The sequence below is a fragment of the Sander vitreus genome, chromosome 5 (genome assembly GCF_031162955.1).
Source record: "Sander vitreus isolate 19-12246 chromosome 5, sanVit1, whole genome shotgun sequence".
In the NCBI taxonomy this organism is placed as follows: Eukaryota; Metazoa; Chordata; class Actinopteri; order Perciformes; family Percidae; genus Sander; species Sander vitreus.
The window spans coordinates 871,756-893,043 of NC_135859.1; the positions used below are offsets into that span (position 1 = coordinate 871,756).

General features: G+C 40.2%; 1 protein-coding gene across 1 annotated transcript in view; it reads left to right on the forward strand.

Moving 5' to 3' along the window:
- Positions 1-20,535, forward strand: part of arid3c (AT rich interactive domain 3C (BRIGHT-like)) — an 88,658-nt gene extending 68,123 nt beyond the window's left edge. The window contains exons 5-8 of the mRNA XM_078249956.1: positions 2,922-3,166; positions 7,803-8,084; positions 11,185-11,274; positions 14,159-20,535. Coding sequence (XP_078106082.1) covers positions 2,922-3,166; positions 7,803-8,084; positions 11,185-11,274; positions 14,159-14,331 — 790 coding nt within the window. The 3' untranslated portion in view covers positions 14,332-20,535. The remainder of the gene's footprint in view (positions 1-2,921; positions 3,167-7,802; positions 8,085-11,184; positions 11,275-14,158) is intronic.
- The last annotated feature ends 753 nt before the right edge of the window (positions 20,536-21,288 follow it).

Here is a 21,288-nt window from a genome sequence, read left to right on the forward strand (position 1 = left end):
ATGAGGGAAAAAGAAGAAAAAAAAAATATCAACAAGAATCGTGTCATGTCAAGTTAGAAGTAAGAGCAGGTTGACTGTAGATAATTAAAACAAACCAAATGAAGTCATTGATCTAAGTGAGGTGTTCCTTTAAATTTAAAGTTACCAATAAATAAATTTGACTGAAAGAGATAATTATATTGTTAATCGCAATTATTTCTGAGACAATTAATTGTACAGCAAAATTGTGAATCGTTCAGCTCTAGTGTCCGAGATGAATCCGATGTCGGGTTGTTTTTATTGTATCTAGTGATTTTCGGTTTCAGGCCTCTGTTGCTTTAATTCATCTGCTATGATTAAAATATGATCATTACTTTTCTTGAAATGCCTTTTAAAGGCTTATTTGATTACACATGCCCAGACAGGTGAAAAGCACAGTCATCTTCATTTCCTGCCGCAGTGGTATATGAGTGGTCTTTACCTGCCAATCCCCTGATTCATGGTAATTATAGTATTCTCCATGACATTTAATCTGTCTGTATGAGTCTCAGTGTTGTTAGACTGCACTGTTTGCACACCAAACCTCACCTCACAATACTGTCTTTTAAGAGTAATGTGGAAAAACGTTTTTAGTAATTGTTATTATTCAATTCAATTTTATTTATAGTATCAAATCATAACAAGAGTTATCTCGAGACACTTTACAGATAGAGGAGGTCTAGACCCAGGCTCTTATTCAATAACGTATTTTTGAGTAGGTTGAAATGTTATAACTAGGGCTGTCAAACGATTAATTTTTTTTAATCGCGATTAATCGCTGAATTTCTATAGTTAATCGCATATTTTATTACATGATTAAAATTCTATTATTTTGCATTTCAGAACAGCTTTTAAGTCCATATTAACAATCGAAAGCAATTGTTACCAGTGGATCTTGATGAATGCAAAGAAAGTTACTTTGTGAACTTGATTTTAAGATTTGTAATTATTTATTTACTGTAAACAAAAGAAAAATGTGTGAATCTGTCATTATTGCACAATTCCTCCAAGTACCTAACTAAAAAACTAAAGATCCCTATCCTTACCAGAGTCCATCCAGCGAGACAGGTCAACCGTAGTACGTCTTTAAGACCCGAGTCCTCTACGATGCTGACAGGTCTGCAGTTTAGTTGCCACCCGTTAAGCCCGCCAGCGGGTAGCATCACGTTAACTGTACTACTATGCTTAGCTCGTAGCTGGTAGCTCCAGCTTGACGTGCTTCGGTGATATTTTAATTTGGCTTTACACAACGTGCATATGGCTTTCGACTTGTCTACGAGCCGTCCGGGAGTTTTGGAAAATAAAAAGCTCCTTTCAGAGTTATTGCTGCTGTGTTTCTCCATCATGCCTGCAGCCTGCAGGACAGCAGGATGTGTTACGAGTAAGTGGCAGCTTGATGATAAGTAACGGTGCTGCAAAGGGTCAAAATAGTAGCTGTTAGGCCCCACGCCAAGCCCAGTGAAGTGTAAAATAAATTAATAAATGCCGACGTGATTAATGCGATTAAAAAAAATGAATCGCGTCGCGTCGGCCCTTATCGCATCGCGATTAAGGCGTTAACCTTGTATTTTCTAAGAGATACAAACATTTCTGGAACTAAAGATTGAGGTTGAGGTTGTTTGATCTGAATGATGATTTGACTTTTTCAGTCTTAATACCGATTCCGAAACCTGGGCGTTGAGTATGGGCTGATGCCGTGTTCCGATCCGATACCAGTGTTTCATTCATTAATAAGCTGTGTCCCTCGCTGTGTGGAAGTGACTTCGATCATTCTTTTATGTGTAAGGCTTGGCCTAACCCAGGCTTGAGTTAAACATTGATTTACTAATTATAATAACTTAACAAAATGCAACAAATACATACTTGGAAAATACATGTACTCAATTGTATTTTTTTGTTTAAATAAATAATAATAATAGAATTAAATTGATCAGTCTCATTGTCACTGATTAACAATCCAGCTATTTGTCAGTATTGCTATCAGTGCATCCCTAATGATAATGCATTTTGGGCAATACCCACAGGGCTTTTATACACCTAAAGGACTGAAACAGTGTCATAACCCTTAGAGGAGCTGTTACTTCAAATCATTTAAAAAAAATCAAGATAGTTTTTGCCAAAGCATGCATTATTGTCAATGCAGGATATTTTTATGAATCTGGTTTTAGGAGCCATTTATTTGCAGTTATACGAAGTATCTGAATGGCAAGAACAACATACTAATCTATATTTAAGGAATAATAAGTTAATTTTATTTTAGATTTTGAAATTTGCACTCTTTATATTTACACCTTTTTCTACTTTGTACTGCAACTTCCCTCAGGATAAATCATGTTCTTTTTTATCTTATCTTAAATAATACAACATTGAGCATATACTGCACAACATGTACAGTATGGTGGTAAAGTCACCCTCAAAAATATACAACACCATTGACATTCATCAACAGGAAGTGTTGCAGAGCCACAAAGTGCATATGTGGCACCCCGTACATTTTACATTTCAATTTCAATGAAGCTGCTAAAGGCATTCTCACCAGTGGAAACAGACATATTCAGACGTTCTGTTTTAATTTAATTTAATGTTTCTCAACTTTATTACAGCATTGAAGGAAAACAAAAAACGAATATCCAAATCCAAAAGAAAATGGAACACCTACCAAACAAACGAATATCCGCATAGTTAGATATTCGGATCCAGCCTTACCTCATACCAGTAAATATATGTTTTCCAACGATTTCAGACACAGGAAACAAAGTGTTTGATGCTCAAAAGGTTTTGGGGGAGGACCCTCAGACCCCCCAGTTATAATGTGTCGCCCCCCCCAATGTTGAAACTAAACCTACGCCCTTGTGTGACACAGTCAACTGAGTAAATCATTGAGTTCTTCTTCATCCCTGCAGGTATATGAAGTACCTCTACCCGTATGAATGTGAAAAGCGGGGACTGAGCTCCCCCGGGGAGCTTCAGGCAGCTATCGACAGCAACCGGCGGGAAGGCCGTCGGCAGAGCTACGGCTCGGCCATCTTCAGCTACTCCCCCGTGGGCACCCCCACCCTCCTGTCCTCACCAAAGATGCACATGTCCCACCTGTCTCTGCCCACGAACAACAGTGGCCATATCTCCCACGTGCCTGTCATCAAGAAAGGTAACATAAGACCAGAGGTGGGAAGTAATAAATTACAATTACTCACATTAATGTAATCGAGTAGTTTTTGTGTACTTCTACTTTTTGAAGTAGTTTTTAAAATCTGTAATTTTACTTTTACTTACGTATGTTTTGTTATTGCACTTTGCTACATTTTAAATCACATCCGTTATGGAGTAAAAAAAAACAGTGAATAAAAAATCTCTCTAACGTTGTTTTGGCAAAGTGTCTAAAAAACTCAAATTTAAATGTTTTATTTGTTTGTTTGTTTGTTTTTCACTTTTTGAGTTTATGTTATATGTCACTTTTGTCAAGGTTTTTTGTCTTTTTTTTTTTGTTTTTTCGCTTTGGGTTAGGGTTAGCCCTCACATTGCAAAAGTATAAATATAATATTAAATAAGTTTAAATCCCAAAAATATATATCTCCTCCTGCTGATGAAAAGTAACTAAGTAACTTTTACTCCGAGTAAATTTTAAATTAGCTACTTTTTACTTTTAATTGAGTAGATTTTTCATTCTACTAGTACTTTTACTTAAGTAGAATATTTTTTGTATTTTTGTCCACCTAGACAACACACAATAAAACAAGACAATGCCACAAAATCTCAAATAGTATTGTGTGACCATTTAACCGAAGAAGAAGAAGAAGTATATTTCATCATGTTTTAGTAAGACGGCTCTGTTTTCTGATCATCACCTGTTTGCTGTTGGTGCAAACCCAGCACTACAAGTCATACTGACCACCCTGCTGCTCTCACTTACTCTTTTTAACACAGGTACTCTTTTAATTCAATAATTAATTAAAGCTGCAAGCAGCGATGGACGGGCCCTCGCTCCTCTGCGCGCATCGGGGTTACTGGCAGACGCCGCTCCTTGCGACCGTGCATTTGCGCTGCACTCAGACACTACAGATCGTCACCAATGAAAAGGGAACTCTCTGCCGAGTTCAACGATTCCTCACACAAGCCTCTACGTCATACAGTTCATTAGCTGTGAAAGGGGGCGTGGCCAAAGCATAGGGGGCGGGCCAAACCTTTACCAATAAAAAAGGAAGTCTCTGCTGAGTTCATCGATACCTCACATAAGACTCTACCTTAAACGGGTCACCAGTTATGGAAGGAGCGGTGGCTTAAGCATAGGGGGCGGGCCAAAACATCACCAATGAAGTAGGAAGTCTCTGCTGAGTTCAATGAAACCTCACACAAGGGTCTACCAAACGGTTGAAATGTTATGAAAGGGGGCGTGGCCTGCGTAAGTGGGCGTGGTTAAAGTATAGGGGGCAGCTCAGTATCAAAATTGCACTAATTTCGAACTTTCAATTCAAAATGGCGGACTTCCTGTTGGGTTTAGGGTATGGCTCCAATGAGCTTTTTTGTACGTCCTGACATGCTACATATGTGTACCAAGTTTCGTTAGTCTACATTAAACGTACTGCAGCGGCTCAATTTTGTAAGTTTTGTAGGGGGAGCTAGCAAGCCATTTTTGTGTGCCTATTCCCGAAACCCTTAAAATACGTACATTTTCACCAGGGCATTTAATTAAATTGCAGCTGGTTCTACTCATACACAAAAAATACTAGATGTAGCAGCAGTGACGCCACCAATTGGTTTATAGCTTTTGGAACCAAAACCGCGTATAACTCTACCCAAATGATTGGTACTGCTTCTGCCATTTGCAGCTTATAAAGCAGGGGCACTAGACTATACTTCCGCTGGCCGAGCCAGCTACTTCCTGTTAAGCACTCTGCTAACTTGAATGGGGATTAAATGATTCTGACCGATTGGATCAAATTCTGATAGTGAAATAGTGTCATCTTGCGGGGGTTGTGACGCTGAAAAAAGACGTACAGACTTCTCTTACCCCATGTAAGTCGTTGGAGAAAAGTCTTGTTGGGCCAGAGGACATCACGTGACATTTGGCAACGGTTTGGCAACAATGTTGAATTTCCTTCAAAGCCCAGCGCACTTCCTGGGGGCCTGCTCGAGTTTGTCATCTGGCTGTCGCCATCTTGGTTTTTTGAAACCGGACGTGACCATGTTTGGACAAGATTGTGGCGCTGGGGACGATGATGAAGCTAAGCCAGTGTTGTGTATGGTTTCAATGGCGCTGCGCAAAGCTAAATGCTAGGAGGGGAACATCCCGATTTTCAACCAGCTGACGCAAGTCATCTGCAGAGTTTTGCCTAAATTATCCCCTGCTTTATCGTCTATTTCAAAATGAATGGGACCATAATTTACAAAATGAACATCATGCTGTATTGAAGACTTAAATGGGACCATAAAGTTATGGAAATGTTTACTGAGGTAATAAATCAAGTGATAAGTAGGCTCATTTTCTCATAGACTTCTGTAGAAACAGACTTCTTTTTGGAGCCAGTGGAGTCTCCCCCTGCTGGAAGTTAGAGAGAATACAGCTTTAAGGAGCTTCAGCTTTGGCTTCACTTTTCAGACCCGAAAGCTCTGTCCATTCTTTTTACAGTCTTCGGTTCTACTTTGCCATTTCTTTTGGAGAGTTAAGCCACTGTCTATGAAACTCTACACTTCCTGTGCAGATGTTTCACATTAAAAGCATGGCTGGATACTCCTAGAGGAAAGTAAGAAAATGTGTACTTTTGAAATTTGGGTAAACCAACACATTGTGCAGTGTAACTTTTAAGTGTAACAAAATCTGGGACATAAGCACGCAGTTGGTCTGATGAATAAGAGTGTATTCTGGTCATGATGCAATCAGCAGGCCAGATCCTAAATAAACAAATCCTTTTTCTCTGAAGGATGATTCATTTCCTCCTTATGAATACTTTGTCCAAGAAAAGGTTGCACATGATGTATTACAGAGACCACAGCATCTTTTTGAGAAATTGTTGCGTGAGTACCCGGTCACTTAAGAAGAAGTCAGTATGTTCACATATCAGAAATATATGTCACAATACTTTCTGTTCATTCATACTCATGCAACTTGCGGGTAATATGGTCATTCTCCAGAAAGAGGAAACATCTTGCAGGACTTCCTCATATAGCACCACCAAGTTCAGATACACATAGCACCACGAAGAGCTTTGGGGCCCTTTGATTACAGGTCCTCAAAGAAAAAAGCAGCTGACTAATCTGTGTTACATTTGATTTGAACTTATTTTAGTGTTGTCATTGTAGTTAATTTGCACGGTTTGGATCTTGAATATGATCAGTTGTTTCAATTAACAAATTAAATAATTGAAATCTGCCAGCATCATGTGTTACTGAAGGGTTTGTGCTTTGTCTCATCATCAGCACCATGTGTGCCTCTGTTGGTCGCTATATGGCCCAAGGTGGGCTACAACTGTGGCTCCAGCCCACAATACCAACAGAAAGTATTCTATAATCACAGTAGCCTATGCTAAACCATATTTACCCCACATGGCATGGCAACCTGCAAATATTGAGCCAACATTAGCATGTTGGCTGGACCTGTGATCCAACTTTAATGTCAAATCACCAGAAACAATCTAATCTCATAGTTAAAAATGACATAACTGCTGACTAGCCATAATGGTAGTGTAATATCTTAAAGATCTTACACTATTTGTGACAAAATTACGCAATGCCCCGTTATTGGCATTGCATTAAAAATCAGCAGAAATTGTTGGCCTCAAGTTAAAAAACACTTCACCAGAAAGCAGAAATGTAGGAATGAAAATGTCTGTGTGACATGCATTATGAAAGTAATTTAAAATATTCACAGGAATTGGTATATTTCAATAAGAGCAAAGACCAAATACAAATAGTGAAAGTTTACTGCACAGAGTAATATCATTAGGTGACAGGAGCTGTCACATACAGCCTGTTTACACGTACAAGCATGCAGACGTGTTTAGAGACAGTTATCAGCTTCTTAGTCTCACATTGCCAGACCTTCCTCCACAGCGCTGCAGAGGAAGGTCTGGTTAGTCCACAGAGCATTCCTGGATGGGAGAAAAACGTGCTCTGGTTTATTGGCATTTCTTTAAACCAATCAGAATCATCTTGTGCGGCGCTAAGCTCCGGACGGAGCCACGGTGCCTCTGCTAAATAGACTCAGGAAGGAACTTGTTTTGGTGGAACATGTGTACGTTCAAAAGTAGTTTTAGTCGTGCAACAGAAAACTCAGATTGGACAGATAGTCTAGCTAGCTGTCTGGATTTACCCTGCAGAGATCTGAGGAGCAGTTAACCATAGTCCTCACAAATCCACCAGAGGTTAGAACGCCAACACAAAGAAAGAGGAAGGAGACGGACATCCGGCGGAACCTCTGGTGGCACCGGAACAATCCCTGAAATTATACGTCGTTGATATATACTACTCGGCTTCTGGTATTTATTAGCTGTAACCTGCCTCTGGTGATGGTTTTGTGGGTGTGAATGCCGTATTGACAGTTTTGCAAATTGACGCAGCCCACCCAACTTCAGTGGCGAAAAGGTGTGTGAGGAGGGTTTTTAGGGCTGTGACAATCATGACGTTTTAGTTGACTATTTATTGTCATACAAATAATTGTGATTAACAATTCAATTGAGTAGAGTAGAATAGAACGCCAACACAAAGAAAGAGGAAGGTGACAGACATCCGGACAAATGAAATATCATCAATATATACTATCACCTTCTTGATAGTCTTTTTCTTTCCAGAGGAGTCCATGATGGCCAGCTGCCTGCCCAGCCGGTTGGCCCTCCCCATGTCACCCAGCGGCCATCACGCAGCAGCCGTGGCCGCTCAGGCAGCCGCAGCCCAGGCCGTCCAGGCCGCGGCCCTGGAACAGCTCAGAGAGAAGCTGGAGAGTGGTGAACCACCAGAGAAGAAGATGATGATGGTGGCAGAGGAGCAGCAGAGGATGATGCAACACGCCCTGCAGCAGAACCTGCTGGCCATGGCCACGCAGCTGCCCCTCAACATCAAACTCAACAACAGAGGTGAGTCCACAAATCTGTGTGGAGTCCATATGTTCTCTTTCTCTTCTCTGGAGCTTTATTATTTGCAGAAAGTCAGTAGTATTCATTGGTGTGGCCAGCATTGTAGAAATACTGCAACACATTCTCACTCCCAATGTGTCAAAAAACGATACTTTACACGTCAGGTGCCTTTGGCATTTGCCTTCGGGATTCTTGGCGTCACTATTTGACGCCCTGGGTCGGGACCTACGTTTATCTGACATGCAGCACAAGAACGGGACAGTTAGGTTTAGGAAAATATGGTGGGTGGGGTTATGAAATGTACGTTTCAGTGACACGCAGGACAGGAATGGGACATGAACCCCGGTCTCCTGGGTGAAAGTCCTGTGTTGTCCCATCTACCACCCTAACCAACCTCCTTACGCAGATTTTTGGTCTTTTATACTACTCCCTACCGTTGTCTCTCTTAATACTACGTCATCTTACAGCGCTGCGAGCTGCTGCTCTGTCTGGTGCGTTCCATACAGACGCAAAAAGGTGGATTTTTGCATCTGTATCCAACGCTGAGAGCCACTGATCTGATGTTTTATGCATTGGGAGTGAGAACGGGTTGAATACTGAGGTCATGAGTTTAATTTTTTTCCACTGCAAGCCCAACAATTAGTTGAAAAAGTCTGTACATTTGTCATCATTTCATTCCCAAAGCCACTTTTTAATTTGCAATTTGTGCATAATTGTAGAATGTAAACTTCTCCTTTGGTTGTTAAAACCCCCAAATTCCCTGAAACAATACTGAGGACATGACCTCTGTGTCCTCGATGGTAACGCTATGGCCCAGTAAGAACTATAGAACTAGAGTCTGTATGGCTTTGGCAATGAAGTATGACATGGCAGATATTATATTAGAGGCTTAAGATAATTTAGAAACAGAAGGGGAATCTTCAGGTTTAAAGCTCAGCATAGTACTGTTTGCATGCAACTGTTTGTCTGTTGATTCTTCTGCATGCAGCCAAATGGGAAAAGAACATTAGAGACTAGACAACAGACTGTTCTTTATGCTATTATACCATACGTGTACCTTAGACACTTATAGGCAATACTATGTTTATTTATACACAGTCAAGAACAAGTCTGATGATTATGTATTTTGATTATTGTCAACAAATCTCCTGAAAAGACCCAAATCAACACTGAATGTATCTGCTAACAAGTATTGTGCCTGATATCTCTTCTTCCTCTGTGCCACAAAAACTCATCAGTGAGCCATACTGCTGCACTGGCTGACATGTTCCTCCATCACCATCAACACACGCACTCTACTTTATTCTGACTCAACAACACACACTGTCCTGCTGCCACAAATACTCACTACATCACCACATGTGGATTCATCCGCCGCTGAAAATAGTCCCCCAACAAAGTCACGATTTCCTCTTGGAGTAATGTTTGATTTAAAAGGAAAAGCTACAGTGACCAGCTCTAGGAAATTACTGAGCCTTTAAAAAAGAGAAGAAAAAATAAACTATATATTTATGTGTTATATCTTCAGTAGGAACCAGTGGGCTTGGACCTGAGAGCCAGAGACAGAGTAGTGAAGTCAGAAAGTATTTAGAGAGACTAACGCATTGCTGGTTTTGATCTTTTCATGAGTTTTGTTACAAACTAGGCTAATGCTGTACTTATACAGTATATAATATACAATATAAAACAGTAGGGCTGGGTATTGTTCAAAAATGTTTGATACCGATACTGTGACTTCAATACCAGTTCCTGAACCATATTTATTTCGATACCAATTTTATAAATTCAGTTTTAACAAACATTACACATTATGGCACAAAACTTTTTTTAAATTTATTTTCCAGCTTCGACTACGTGAACGTAGAGTTTTTCCTGTGTGTCTCTGCGACGTGTAACGTTAACGAGCCAATCACAGACATTATTAGATCTTGGTAGAAGCATGCTGCATGCTGATTGGCTCACTGACGCTGATGAGAATTACTCCTTAGGTATTGACATTTGATATTGAATGACGAGGCATTTTTCGATACTCAATACTTAAGAGGCAATTCGATCGGAGCCTAAAAAGTATCAAATTGGGTACCCAGCCTTATAAAACAGTGATGTCTGAGATGAAATCTTCTGTATTTGTCGAAACATTCAACAAGTATAAACCTGATTTTGATCATTTAAAATCAGGTGTGAGTGTAATGTCGAGGTTGTTAGCTGCCTCCTATCAGACTCAAATGACAGTGTGTCTACCGCAGTGGGTGGTGTGTCAAAACCAGCTAATGGCCCTGCCAGAGATGCGGTCTGGGATCCAGTTGTGGAATGCCTGGACCACTAATGTGCACACAGTTCATCATATAACATGTGTAATTTGAAGCTCAGCTCCTTAGATTGTTATGAAGAAATAGTTCATACTTCTTGACCACAGGCAGAATCTAGCTTGTCATGAGTAAAAATGCCCATGTTGCTGGGCTGTGGCTGCAGCAGCATGGCTCGTGACAAGCCATAAGTCACATATGACTTAATGATAGAGGCTAAAGGAAGAATAAGGGGCCTATCTGCTGAAGTGTGATATCATTTCTGTCTGCATCACTGCCTCTCTCATATTAGTCATAATAGCGGGCTTTGCACTTGATACGTGATGGAAAAATGAGTGAGAATCTTTCTCTGGTTAATTCCCACGCTGGTCGTCTGGCTCTGGCCCTCGCATATAAACACTGTCATTTAAAGATTACATCCAAACACTATTATTTGTCTCCACCCAGATGCACTTAGACGGATAAATTTGTGTTTACAGATGGTTTGATATAACAGCAGCCCGCTGAGATTACTAAAGACATTTCTGTTATTCCAGAAACCAGTCACATTTATTCAAGTTTTTCCAAGCGTGTGCTGCTATAGGATTCATCCATAACTGACATGTACAAATGGCTGTAACATCTTTTGACAGTTCTTTCTCTCCCAGAACTCTTTAATAAAGCTCTCCTTATCCTGTCACTCTTTGAATTATCACCAATACTCCAGCGGGCGCTCCTCTTGCTTCTTCTGTTCCCTTTCTAAATGCTCCTATTGAGTTTTTCTCTCTCTCGTTCTCTGCCTCCTCTCTTGACAGATGATAGACAAGAGACCGCATTGAACCTGTCTACCAACGGCATTAGCAGCATCAACATGTCAATAGAAATAAATGGAGTTGTCTACACAGGTAAATAGAGGGGCCGTTTGCTGATGTAATTGCAGGCAGGAAATTCAATAAGTTATAGCAGCACCCTGGTGCTTAGTCCTCTACACAATTTGATGTCTTTGCTATAAAATCCATCGTAATGAAGTGGCAGTCCAATAGAGTTAAAAAAGTTAAATATCTCAAAATTGGGCCTGTGGATTTGAGGTCGATGGGGCTTATTGTCTTATGTGCCTGCCTAGTGTGTGTGTGTGTGTGTGTGTGTGTGTGTGTGTGTGTGTGTGTGTGTGTGTGTGTGTGTGTCTTGAGGTAATTACTGCCTCTCCGCTTTAACATATGCCATTCATGTTAGGGAATAAGCCCGGTGGCCGTCACATCATATCTGAGTGACACTTCATGTTGGGGTCTGTAGATGTCTTTGTATTATCATATTAGTATAGAAAACTGCAGCCTGAAAAAGTCTTAAAATGTCAAATTCAAATGTACAAAACTCTAAATGGTTTTTATTTATTTGTCTTTTCTTTCAGAATTATTCAGTTACCCAGACGTTTTGATCACCTGTTATACTTACGTACATACAAAGTCAAGCCAATTTTATTGATATAGTCATAATAATCACAAACCTGCACAGCGTACGACAAAAAGAGAGAAACCTCGGGAGGGGGACGTCTCCTCCAGGACGGAAAGAAACGCAATAGATGGCGTCAGTACAAAGTAGACAGTAGTAGCAGTAGTCAAACCAGACAGAATGATGATGTCATGTAAATAAAGTACATGACATATAATATTAACTATATATTGTAACAATGCCTCCCCCTTCAATGCTAAACTTAACTATACATTATACTGACCTGCTGAACATACTTGTAGTGGAAAGGCCTGCTCTGTTAAAACTGCAGGTACAATATTAGTATTGAAACTATTATATTTAAGCCATTAAACATATTTTGAATTATTACATCTTTCAAATGATTCTGACAACATACATATATGTTTTGGATATTACCACTGGAGGACAACACAGCAGGACATTTTCTAATCCTACACATAGTATGTTTAACATTAAAACATGATTTATAAAATCATGGCAACAATTATTTTAATAGCTTAGTAATCTATGCATTGAAAAGGTATGTATAAAGGCTTTAGGCCGCCCTACACGTTATTGTAGGTCCAGTTTAATATGCAACTTAATTTTATACATGTAGTAGGGGGTCCCTGATCTGTCTCTCTTTCAGTTAAGGGGTCTTTGTTTTAACAAAAAAAAAACCCTGGTTAAGATAAAAACTAAATCTGTGAAAAATCTATAATGTTGCCTTCCACACCTCCAAAGTACAAAGTCCTGTTGACTCTGAAGCTGTAGAGATCTGTTTCATTCTTCCTGAACACCACAGATGGTGGAAATCCAGGTACTGCGTTCAGTCTCTGGACGTCTGCCAGAATTCATGGAACCATAACTACAATACATATGTAACTCTCATTTGGAGATGGAATTTCAAAAGAACTCAAGTTACATTATTTTAGGCACACACTCTAAGAAATATCTGTGTATTTACAGATGTATGACTAACAGAAATTGTCCATAGAACATGCTTCACAGTTGTATTTCTGTTTATTTACATTTCGAATAGCATTATGGGACCTTGATCTGTGCTCGACAACTAATGTAGTTACCATAGTGAGCTATTCACAATGCTATAATCGTAAATTATTAACCAGATTAGCTAGAGTCAAAAGTGTCTTAAGCATTGAAAAAAAGCGTCATAGTGTCAAAGTGTAAGAAAAACAATAGTCAAAAAGCATCAAAAAAGCATTGAAAAAAGCTTTAATAATTAAAGAACAGACTTCATTTCAGAAGTTTACTAACTGAGCAGCTTTGTCTGAGAGAATTTGAACAGTAAAAATGTTTTTACTGACGCTACACACAGAATCATTGTTACCTTACATTACCATACACAAATTTCAATTCTCTGCAAGTAGGTTTTCTTATAAACTAGGGATGCACCGAATCCAGGTTTTTGGGGTTCGGCCAAATACCAAATCCACTGGTTAAGATTCTGCCGAATCCAAAACCGAATACTGAATCCTCGTCCCGTCTTCAGTCCATGAACACAGTCAACACATTAATGAAGTAAACAGTGACTGTCCTTCCTTTGCCGTACCTGAAGTTGCTGCATTCTGGCTGCTGTCTGTAGATTCCTTCATGCTCAGCTCGTATTCTTCCAGATGTTTCATACCAGATGTTGTAACAGCGGTGATGTTGTGTATTGTTTAGGGTCCTCGCCACCACCAGACTAATCAGCATTGCAGATTGAACATGTAGCTGGACTTGAATGGCCTTCTTTTGACTGAAAGTACTGCCAAACAACACTTTTTGTGCTCACCAGTTCCATTTACACTTTCTCACAGCCTGCTGCATTGAACGCTCCATCTCCGTAAACACCTTCCCGTAACCAACGGCGCCGTCATTATGTCGACCAGCGTAGCGTGCGTACTGCAAGCGTAGGGTTAGTTTCGGTGGAAAAACATTCTAAGGTTCGGCAGAAACCCAACCCCGTCAAAAAGCCCAATATTCAGCCGAATCCGAAGCCATTCGGTGCATCCCTACTATAAACTGTATTTAGGGTATGAAGAAGACAATGGTGGGCAGCACTGAAATGCTATTTGCAGGGTTCAAAATTATCACCATTTACCAGCCAAGTGCTGGTAAAATATGCAAGTGGCTGGTAAAAATTCACACATTCAACATTCACCACCATTTGGCTGGTGGACGAAATTAATTTTGAACCCTGGCTACTTGTAGGAAACAGGCTAGAATATATAACAACAGTGCCATGGTCCTTTAAGAAGGGATGCCATGGACAGTGTGGAGCTTGAGGCTGACTTGGACTTGATGTTTGCTCCTCAGGCGTCCTATTTGCTCGGCAGTCGGCCATCGCAGCGATGGCGGGACACCGTGGGAGACACAGCAGCTGTCAGACTCAGGGAAAGAGCAGTCCCACACAGTTCCAGCCCTCCTGCTCCTCCTCCTCGTCCTCCTCCTCTTCCTCGCTCCATGGACACAGAAACTCCTCCCCCTGAGTTTCCTGTCCCTCCTCCCACCCTAGATCCATTCTCTCCTCAAAGACACAAAGCAGTCGGAGACATGTCCATCGTTGTTTTTCGAGGTGGCTTTCTCTCCATCCACTCGAGCCGAGTCCTTGTAGGTCAGCTAACGTCACATTGAAAAGCAGCAAATATATTTACAGGTGAGATATATGTTCTAGTTCCCCCCCCCCCCACACTCTCCCTGCTCTGAATCAGCAGTGTGTTCCGAGGACATTTAACCTTTGTGTGTTACTATTGTCTTTCACATCGTCAAAGACGTCTGTTCTGTGTGAAGCACTTCCGAAAGCATGGTCACCATCAGCTTCAGGTGCAACCTGGATGAATCCGAACCAAGACTCCCTCTTGCGCACCATTTCAAATCAAAAGAGGAGGGAGCTGAACAGCTAACCTTCAACAAGTCATGACGCCTGATGATGATGTTTAAAGGCTTTATGTCAGACCTCAGAAACTCACTGCTTACAGCTGATACCAAAGAAGAAGACCAGTCTTTACTGGTTCAACATGTCCAGCATTTACACTGAGCTTTCACGCCAATGATCAAACCTGAAGACTAGAGCCAGAACACAAACAGCACAAGGGAAAATCATCATGTTTTCTGTAGAGCCTTGGAAGTAAGAGTGAAGAGTCTAATATGTGGATTTCTTTTTTTTTCTTAAACGCAATCAGCTCAGTCCACAGACAGTCAGCAACTTGTTGGATGGCTAACTATAACCAGGAGGCCAATGGAACCAAGCAACTAAGAGTTAACACATAGCTCTCTATCCACAGGTAACAAACAGTATGTCCCAATCCCATGTTGTAAAACTAATACTATACATATGTACAGTACATTATCAGAATCAGATTAGGCCCCAAGTATTACACTGGAACACTACCCCGCCCCAGGCTCGCTGTGTGTCAGTTAGTTTTGTACTAATGAAATTAAGCATATTTGTTTAAGGATATGTAAGCATAATTTCAACTCCACTATGTATTAAAACTACATTTTCACGCAGGGTCCCTCTACAAGACAGGTTTTTTTCATTGGGCTTTAGGGGTGCACAGTACCAAAAATTATAATAGTAATAATCAAATGACTCCAAAGTAAAGACCCCACATATTCAAATTTCAATTAAATTCAAACACTTTATTGTCATTGTGTAGCACAACAAGATCACTTTGTGACAGCCCAAGGGTGCGCTAAAACTGATAAAATACATGCTGCCCCTGCGGACCTTAGGCCCCTGTGGAGGTTGCCAGGTCTGCCTCACTAAAATACACAGTATACAAGAAATTAAAGAAAATAAGGTAATGCACACAGTCAGGGAATCTTTGCTCAGAACCATTGGACATTTTAAATTTCACCAAAGATTTATTACTCAGACTGCCAACCACCATTTCCCACATCTTTCCAGACATGGATGATCGTATTATAAAAACGTGATGCCAGACACCAATTCATTCATAAACTTTTCATTCAGACGATGTTACGCACACAAAAAGGCCACTGGCAGCAAGGGACATATGCATTCTGGGACATAAACACCACATTCAAAAAACCTCTTTCACACAGTTAGGATAAGTTCATAATATAGTTTTGGGACACAGTTATTAGCTTTTTGTATTTTAGCTGGTGTACTAATCAGATGTAACTGTGATAGTTAACAGAGCAGATCATTCGCTAATCAATGATGAAATCATCTGCTCAGTAACCAATCACGTCTGTCCAGTTCTGTTGAGACAGACTGTATCAGGACCTGCAATATGGCCACTAAAAGGATCTCCTGCACTTGGAAGCCATGTACAGGGGAAGGCTGCTCACGACATTAGTCCCCCTAGGTTTTCTTTTGCTGTGATCACAAAATAAACGTCGCTTGATTTTGACATGATCATATGCCTGATCCCAGAAGCACGTTGTGTTGATCAAAGAATACACGTTTTGTAAGCCGATATCACAAAATATTTTAACATGAATTAGTTTTGAACCAAGCGTAGAATAGAAAAGTACATGTTCTAAATCCTGTCCTCTCTGCCTTTCCAGAGTGTACAGTGACAGCTTAAATTAAAAGTGATGGCAAGCATTTGTTCCGGATACGATGCTTTCCTCATTCGTTACAGTAAATATTGCGATCGACATCATTGCTCCACCGGTTGTGGTTGTGGTCAGAAATACTTACAGAAATCTCTGCCGAGGCTGAGGGCGGTTGAGCTGCAGCGCATGGGATTGCATTGCTCTTTAAAGAAATATTCTGCAACGCACATTGACTAAAGCCAGCAGGACCACTAACATGTAAGAAATATCAGAGATGTTTTGTTAACATAATAAGACGCATAATAAGCACAAGCTGATGTGAAATAAATGCAGAGAGTCCTTGCATGGCGTTGAATGCATTATAGAAAGGATGGTGACAGGAAAGAGTCGAGCACTTGAGCACATAAGCAGCAAGTGATCAGTCATAAAGGAGGTCACAACAGGAAGTTGTCATCAGTCACTCAAGTTTTATATTGTGAATAGAATCCAGGTTTTATTTTTTATTAGTAATGCACTTGTGTCTAACATCAGATACCTTCTCCCTCTTTCATTTCTCTCTTTTCTTTTATTCTCAGCTTTCATAAAGATATCAAATGTTTTTTTTTTCTTTATTGTGAAGGGAAATGGGAACCAGTTTGAAGATATATGGGTTTTTATTAAGTCTGTTCAAGCATTTAATTGCAGATTTTATTTATTATGTTTTATATTCGATCCTGCATTCAGCTCCACCACTTTGTTTGCAAACCCTTTTTAAGAGTCTTCTTGAATGCAGATACCTCACCAATCTACCTGTATATAGTCATAGTAGTATGAATACAAGATATACCTCATAAATTTCATTTTTTTTTTATTGTACAGCCACCTGAAAACCAATGTTTTACTTCAACAGATCACTGGAGTTTTTCTTTTTTTTCATATTTTGTATGATTATACCAAAGAAGGGAATATTTTATTGACACACATCTACCTCATTTGTTATAGACTGTGCCAACAAGCATGTCCACAATCTTAATTGCCATTGCATTCATGGTGTTTCATATCCATGTATTTGTGTGAACACAAAATGCTTTTCAGTCAAAAACAAAAACAAAGCAAAAGATTAGACTAAAGAATTAAGCAACATGTTCAAAGTGCTTTTTATGTTGGGTGTTGTGCCGGCGCAACAAAACAGCCTTTTGTGGGACAAAGTAGGGACGCTTGTCAAAACGAATCCAATCTGCATGAAAACATGATCATAGAGTAAAGAGTAAGACAGCACATTGAAACAATGAATGGCACAAATTTGATATATCTGTTCTGTCATCAGTGGGGCCTGAGGACGGTGGTGTCATTCAATCTGGTTTCATGTTCGTTGTGGTATAAATAAGCACACTAAATGTCCTTTTTCAGAGATAAAGACTGGAGGATGCAGTTTGAAACGCTAAGTGGACTTTTGAGCTGAGATCGTTCTGTTACACTGGTGAAGATTAGAGCCCAGCAGACATATCAATGGGCCAATGTATCAGCCGATATTAACTTATAGCCCAATATATCAGCTGATAAGTAACAAAACATGTCTTAGATATGTTTGATGGGATTTAGAAACACTGTCTCCATTGGAGAGTTTGTTGGGTTAATGGTCGAAATCTCAAACTTTGATATCAGTATCTACCTCAATCCCCACACACACACACACACACACACACACACACACACACACACACACACCTTTGACCCTAACATCGTCAGGCCAAAACGTCCACATGCACAAAATGTATAAACAGTTGTGTGCTTTTTTGGAGTTGCTGTCTTCCTCGCCTGATCTCCTCGTCAGATTTTTCATGTAGATTTTTCACAATTGTTGATTTAAAATGCTATGACTAGTCCAGTGTCATGATGACAGTGTAACGCTCTAGGCTGATTACTGGTGATAAAGCTAATAATATATTGTGTGACTGTATGTATAGATGGTGGTGTTGAAATTATACAAACACAGTCGTGCAGCAGAGGACAATCCTCAGCCAATAAGATGAATGGACTCCTCAGCTGTCGGTTGAGCCGTTGAAGGTGGTTGTGCTTTGTGATTCTCATGTTTACTTGAAATGTGTTCTTTAGCAATCAGACAGTTCTGCAGTTATAGACACAGCAACAATCCAAGGAAAGAAACCCCTCCTCATACACAAACTTAAACACTGAAACAATGATATCAGATCAATAGTAATGGACTTGAATGTTTCGCGCTCAAAGCAGCCGGACAGATGTTTATCCAGTCTAAATAGAGTTGCAAAGTGGGAGAAGTTATTTTAGGAATCCGGGGTTCTGGAAGAAAAAATTTTCATAGACAATGTTCGGTGACTCACAGTTGGAGCTCTTCAAGGCTTGTATGGAAATGAAACTCTCCTGGTTGAAGCGCCAGTAAAAATAGCATTAATACCATTGGTCAGACTAATATAATTAGACTCAGCAGCACTGCATCAATGAAAAAGCATAATAATGTTTTAACTTTACATAAATACATGTGTGAAGGTGGACATAGTGCAAGTAATGCAAAATTAAATGCAAATTATACTTTAAAAATGTAGTGCAGTTATAGATCCGATAATATAATTAAGAAAGATGTATGAGTCCAGGGTGAGAGTGTCTGTATCAGTCTTTATTCCATTAGGACAGGGTTGTCAAACTGTGCTACTACACAGCCGACTTACAGCAACCTATTTTACAGCCTGAATATGCAAAGTTTCAAAGTCGGCAAATCTGCCAAATTCTGCTTTGAGTGTCGCGCAATTACAGTCTTTTTGGTTTGGCGCACAACTAGGCAAAGATTTGCAAGGGGCCAGATCTGGCCCGCGGGCCTTGAGTTTGACATGTGTGCGTTGGGGGTTAGTGTTTTGCTGTTTGACCAGGAGGTCTTAAAGAGGATAAGAAGTGTTTTCCATGATGCACAACAGTTTGTGCAGCATCCTCTTCTCCACCACCTCTAACACTTCCAGAGTGGTTCCCAGAACAGAGCCAGCCTTTCTGATCACTTTGTTCAGCCGGGTTTGGCTCTGATGCCACTGCCCCAGCACATTGGAGCAAAGAAAATTGTACTTGCAACAACAGACTGGTAAAAGATCTGCAACATCTTGTTGCACACATTAAAGGACCTGAGTTTCCTCAGGAACAAGAGTCTGCTCTGTCACATATTAGAAATACTAGCAGCTTCTCCCACTTCACAACTCTGTGTCACATGGCTAATGTCCAGAATCTGTAGGATTGTCTTGGGTCCATTCACCTTATTACCATTTGTGATGATGAATGATCTACATGTATCACGGCTTGGATCAGAAACCCAGACATTTCAGTCACTCAGGGCTTCCGGACATTGAAAAAACAAACTCACTGGGTGGTGGTCTTCTTGGAGACTTTTAAGGCAAATGTAAAGTAAGAAAACATGATTTATTTCAACAGAGAAAGGCGTTTAAACTCAAATTCAGTTAGTGAGAGGGAAAGGAAACCAGTGAGTTTGCATTTTTAACATTCCCCCCAAACAAATAATAAAATCTGAGCAACTTAATTGTCCCTGAGATGACTATATAAGATCGTGATGCACTGTATGATGCGCCTGGTTCATTCAGGATCGTTTAAATTTTCTACTTCCATAATCCAGGTGCTCCTCATAGGACAGCCCTGTCTCACATTCTGTAAACAGAGCACCGGCACAGTCTATTCCTCAGCCCCCCCTCCTGTACATACTGCTAAATGATGCCAATCACTGAACATTTCAGATGACTGTGAGGCTGCAGCATGGAATCACTGGCATTCTTCTCACCAAAGACTTTTTCAAGTTGTGACCATGCTCACATGATTTTTAGGTCATAACCAACAGCAGAGCAGACAAACAAAGAGAAAGTGACAGCTCTGCATGCAGAAAAAAAAAGAATTGACTTATGTAATCAAATAACATGTTGTTTACTTTGTATTATGCTATGCTGGTAGTTTTTAGACACTAATCGCTTTATTAGCTGTGTATGAAGCTTTAAATGTTTCTTTAATTTCCCTTTCGTTCATCTTGGATAAATCCAGTGCATTATGGGAATGCTGGATTGTGGTGCTCAGGGGTTCAAATTTACAAAAAAGAGGTGAAAGAGATTTTCCTGTTTTGCCATTTGACTTGTAGCGTATTTAGAAATAAAATCATGCTTTTAACTTCAGTGAATCGCTTTCTGTGTCATTCTTGTTCTTGTCATTAGTTCAAACTGTGTTTCTCGTTAAAAAAAATGCACTCTGAGTAGTTACAGACCCATTTCCCTCTTATCAATCAATCAATTAATCAACGTTTTTATTTGTCACATGTAATCATATAAGGTACAATTCCAGGCGGGGGGGGAATGACAACTGGGCAGATTTTGGATCCGATTCGCCCCTCCCGACAATAGTGCCCAAGGGTTGCCAGTAAAACCAGACCATTACCAGAACTTAAAATATGCCCCAACCAAACCATATACACTGCCTACAAGTCCAACAGCATTGCTATCATTGCCAAATGTACTGTATTATCTACAAAGTAACACCAAAACTGCCAGGGTGTCAGCATTACAAGCACTTTCCCCTAAACAGTTTATTCACCTAGGTCATACAATGGCCTTGTGTAGTCAGACACAGTATAGAAGAACCCAAGAACCCTTTGATATTAAGGGGGGCGTATTTCTTTCCCTGCTTCATCCCAAAGTCCACTATCCACTCTCTTAGTCTTACTGACGTTCAGAAGTAGGTTATTGTCCTGCTACCAGCGGTCAGGTCCTCTACTTTCTTCAGGTTGGCCACCACAGCGGAGAAGGTACTGGTAATTTTCTGCGAGGACATTATCCATTTTTCTACGGATTTTTTTCTTTCAGTGTACACAGTTGTGTGTGTGTACAGCGAGTACTGCAGGGGACTTGACACACAGCCCTGAGGTG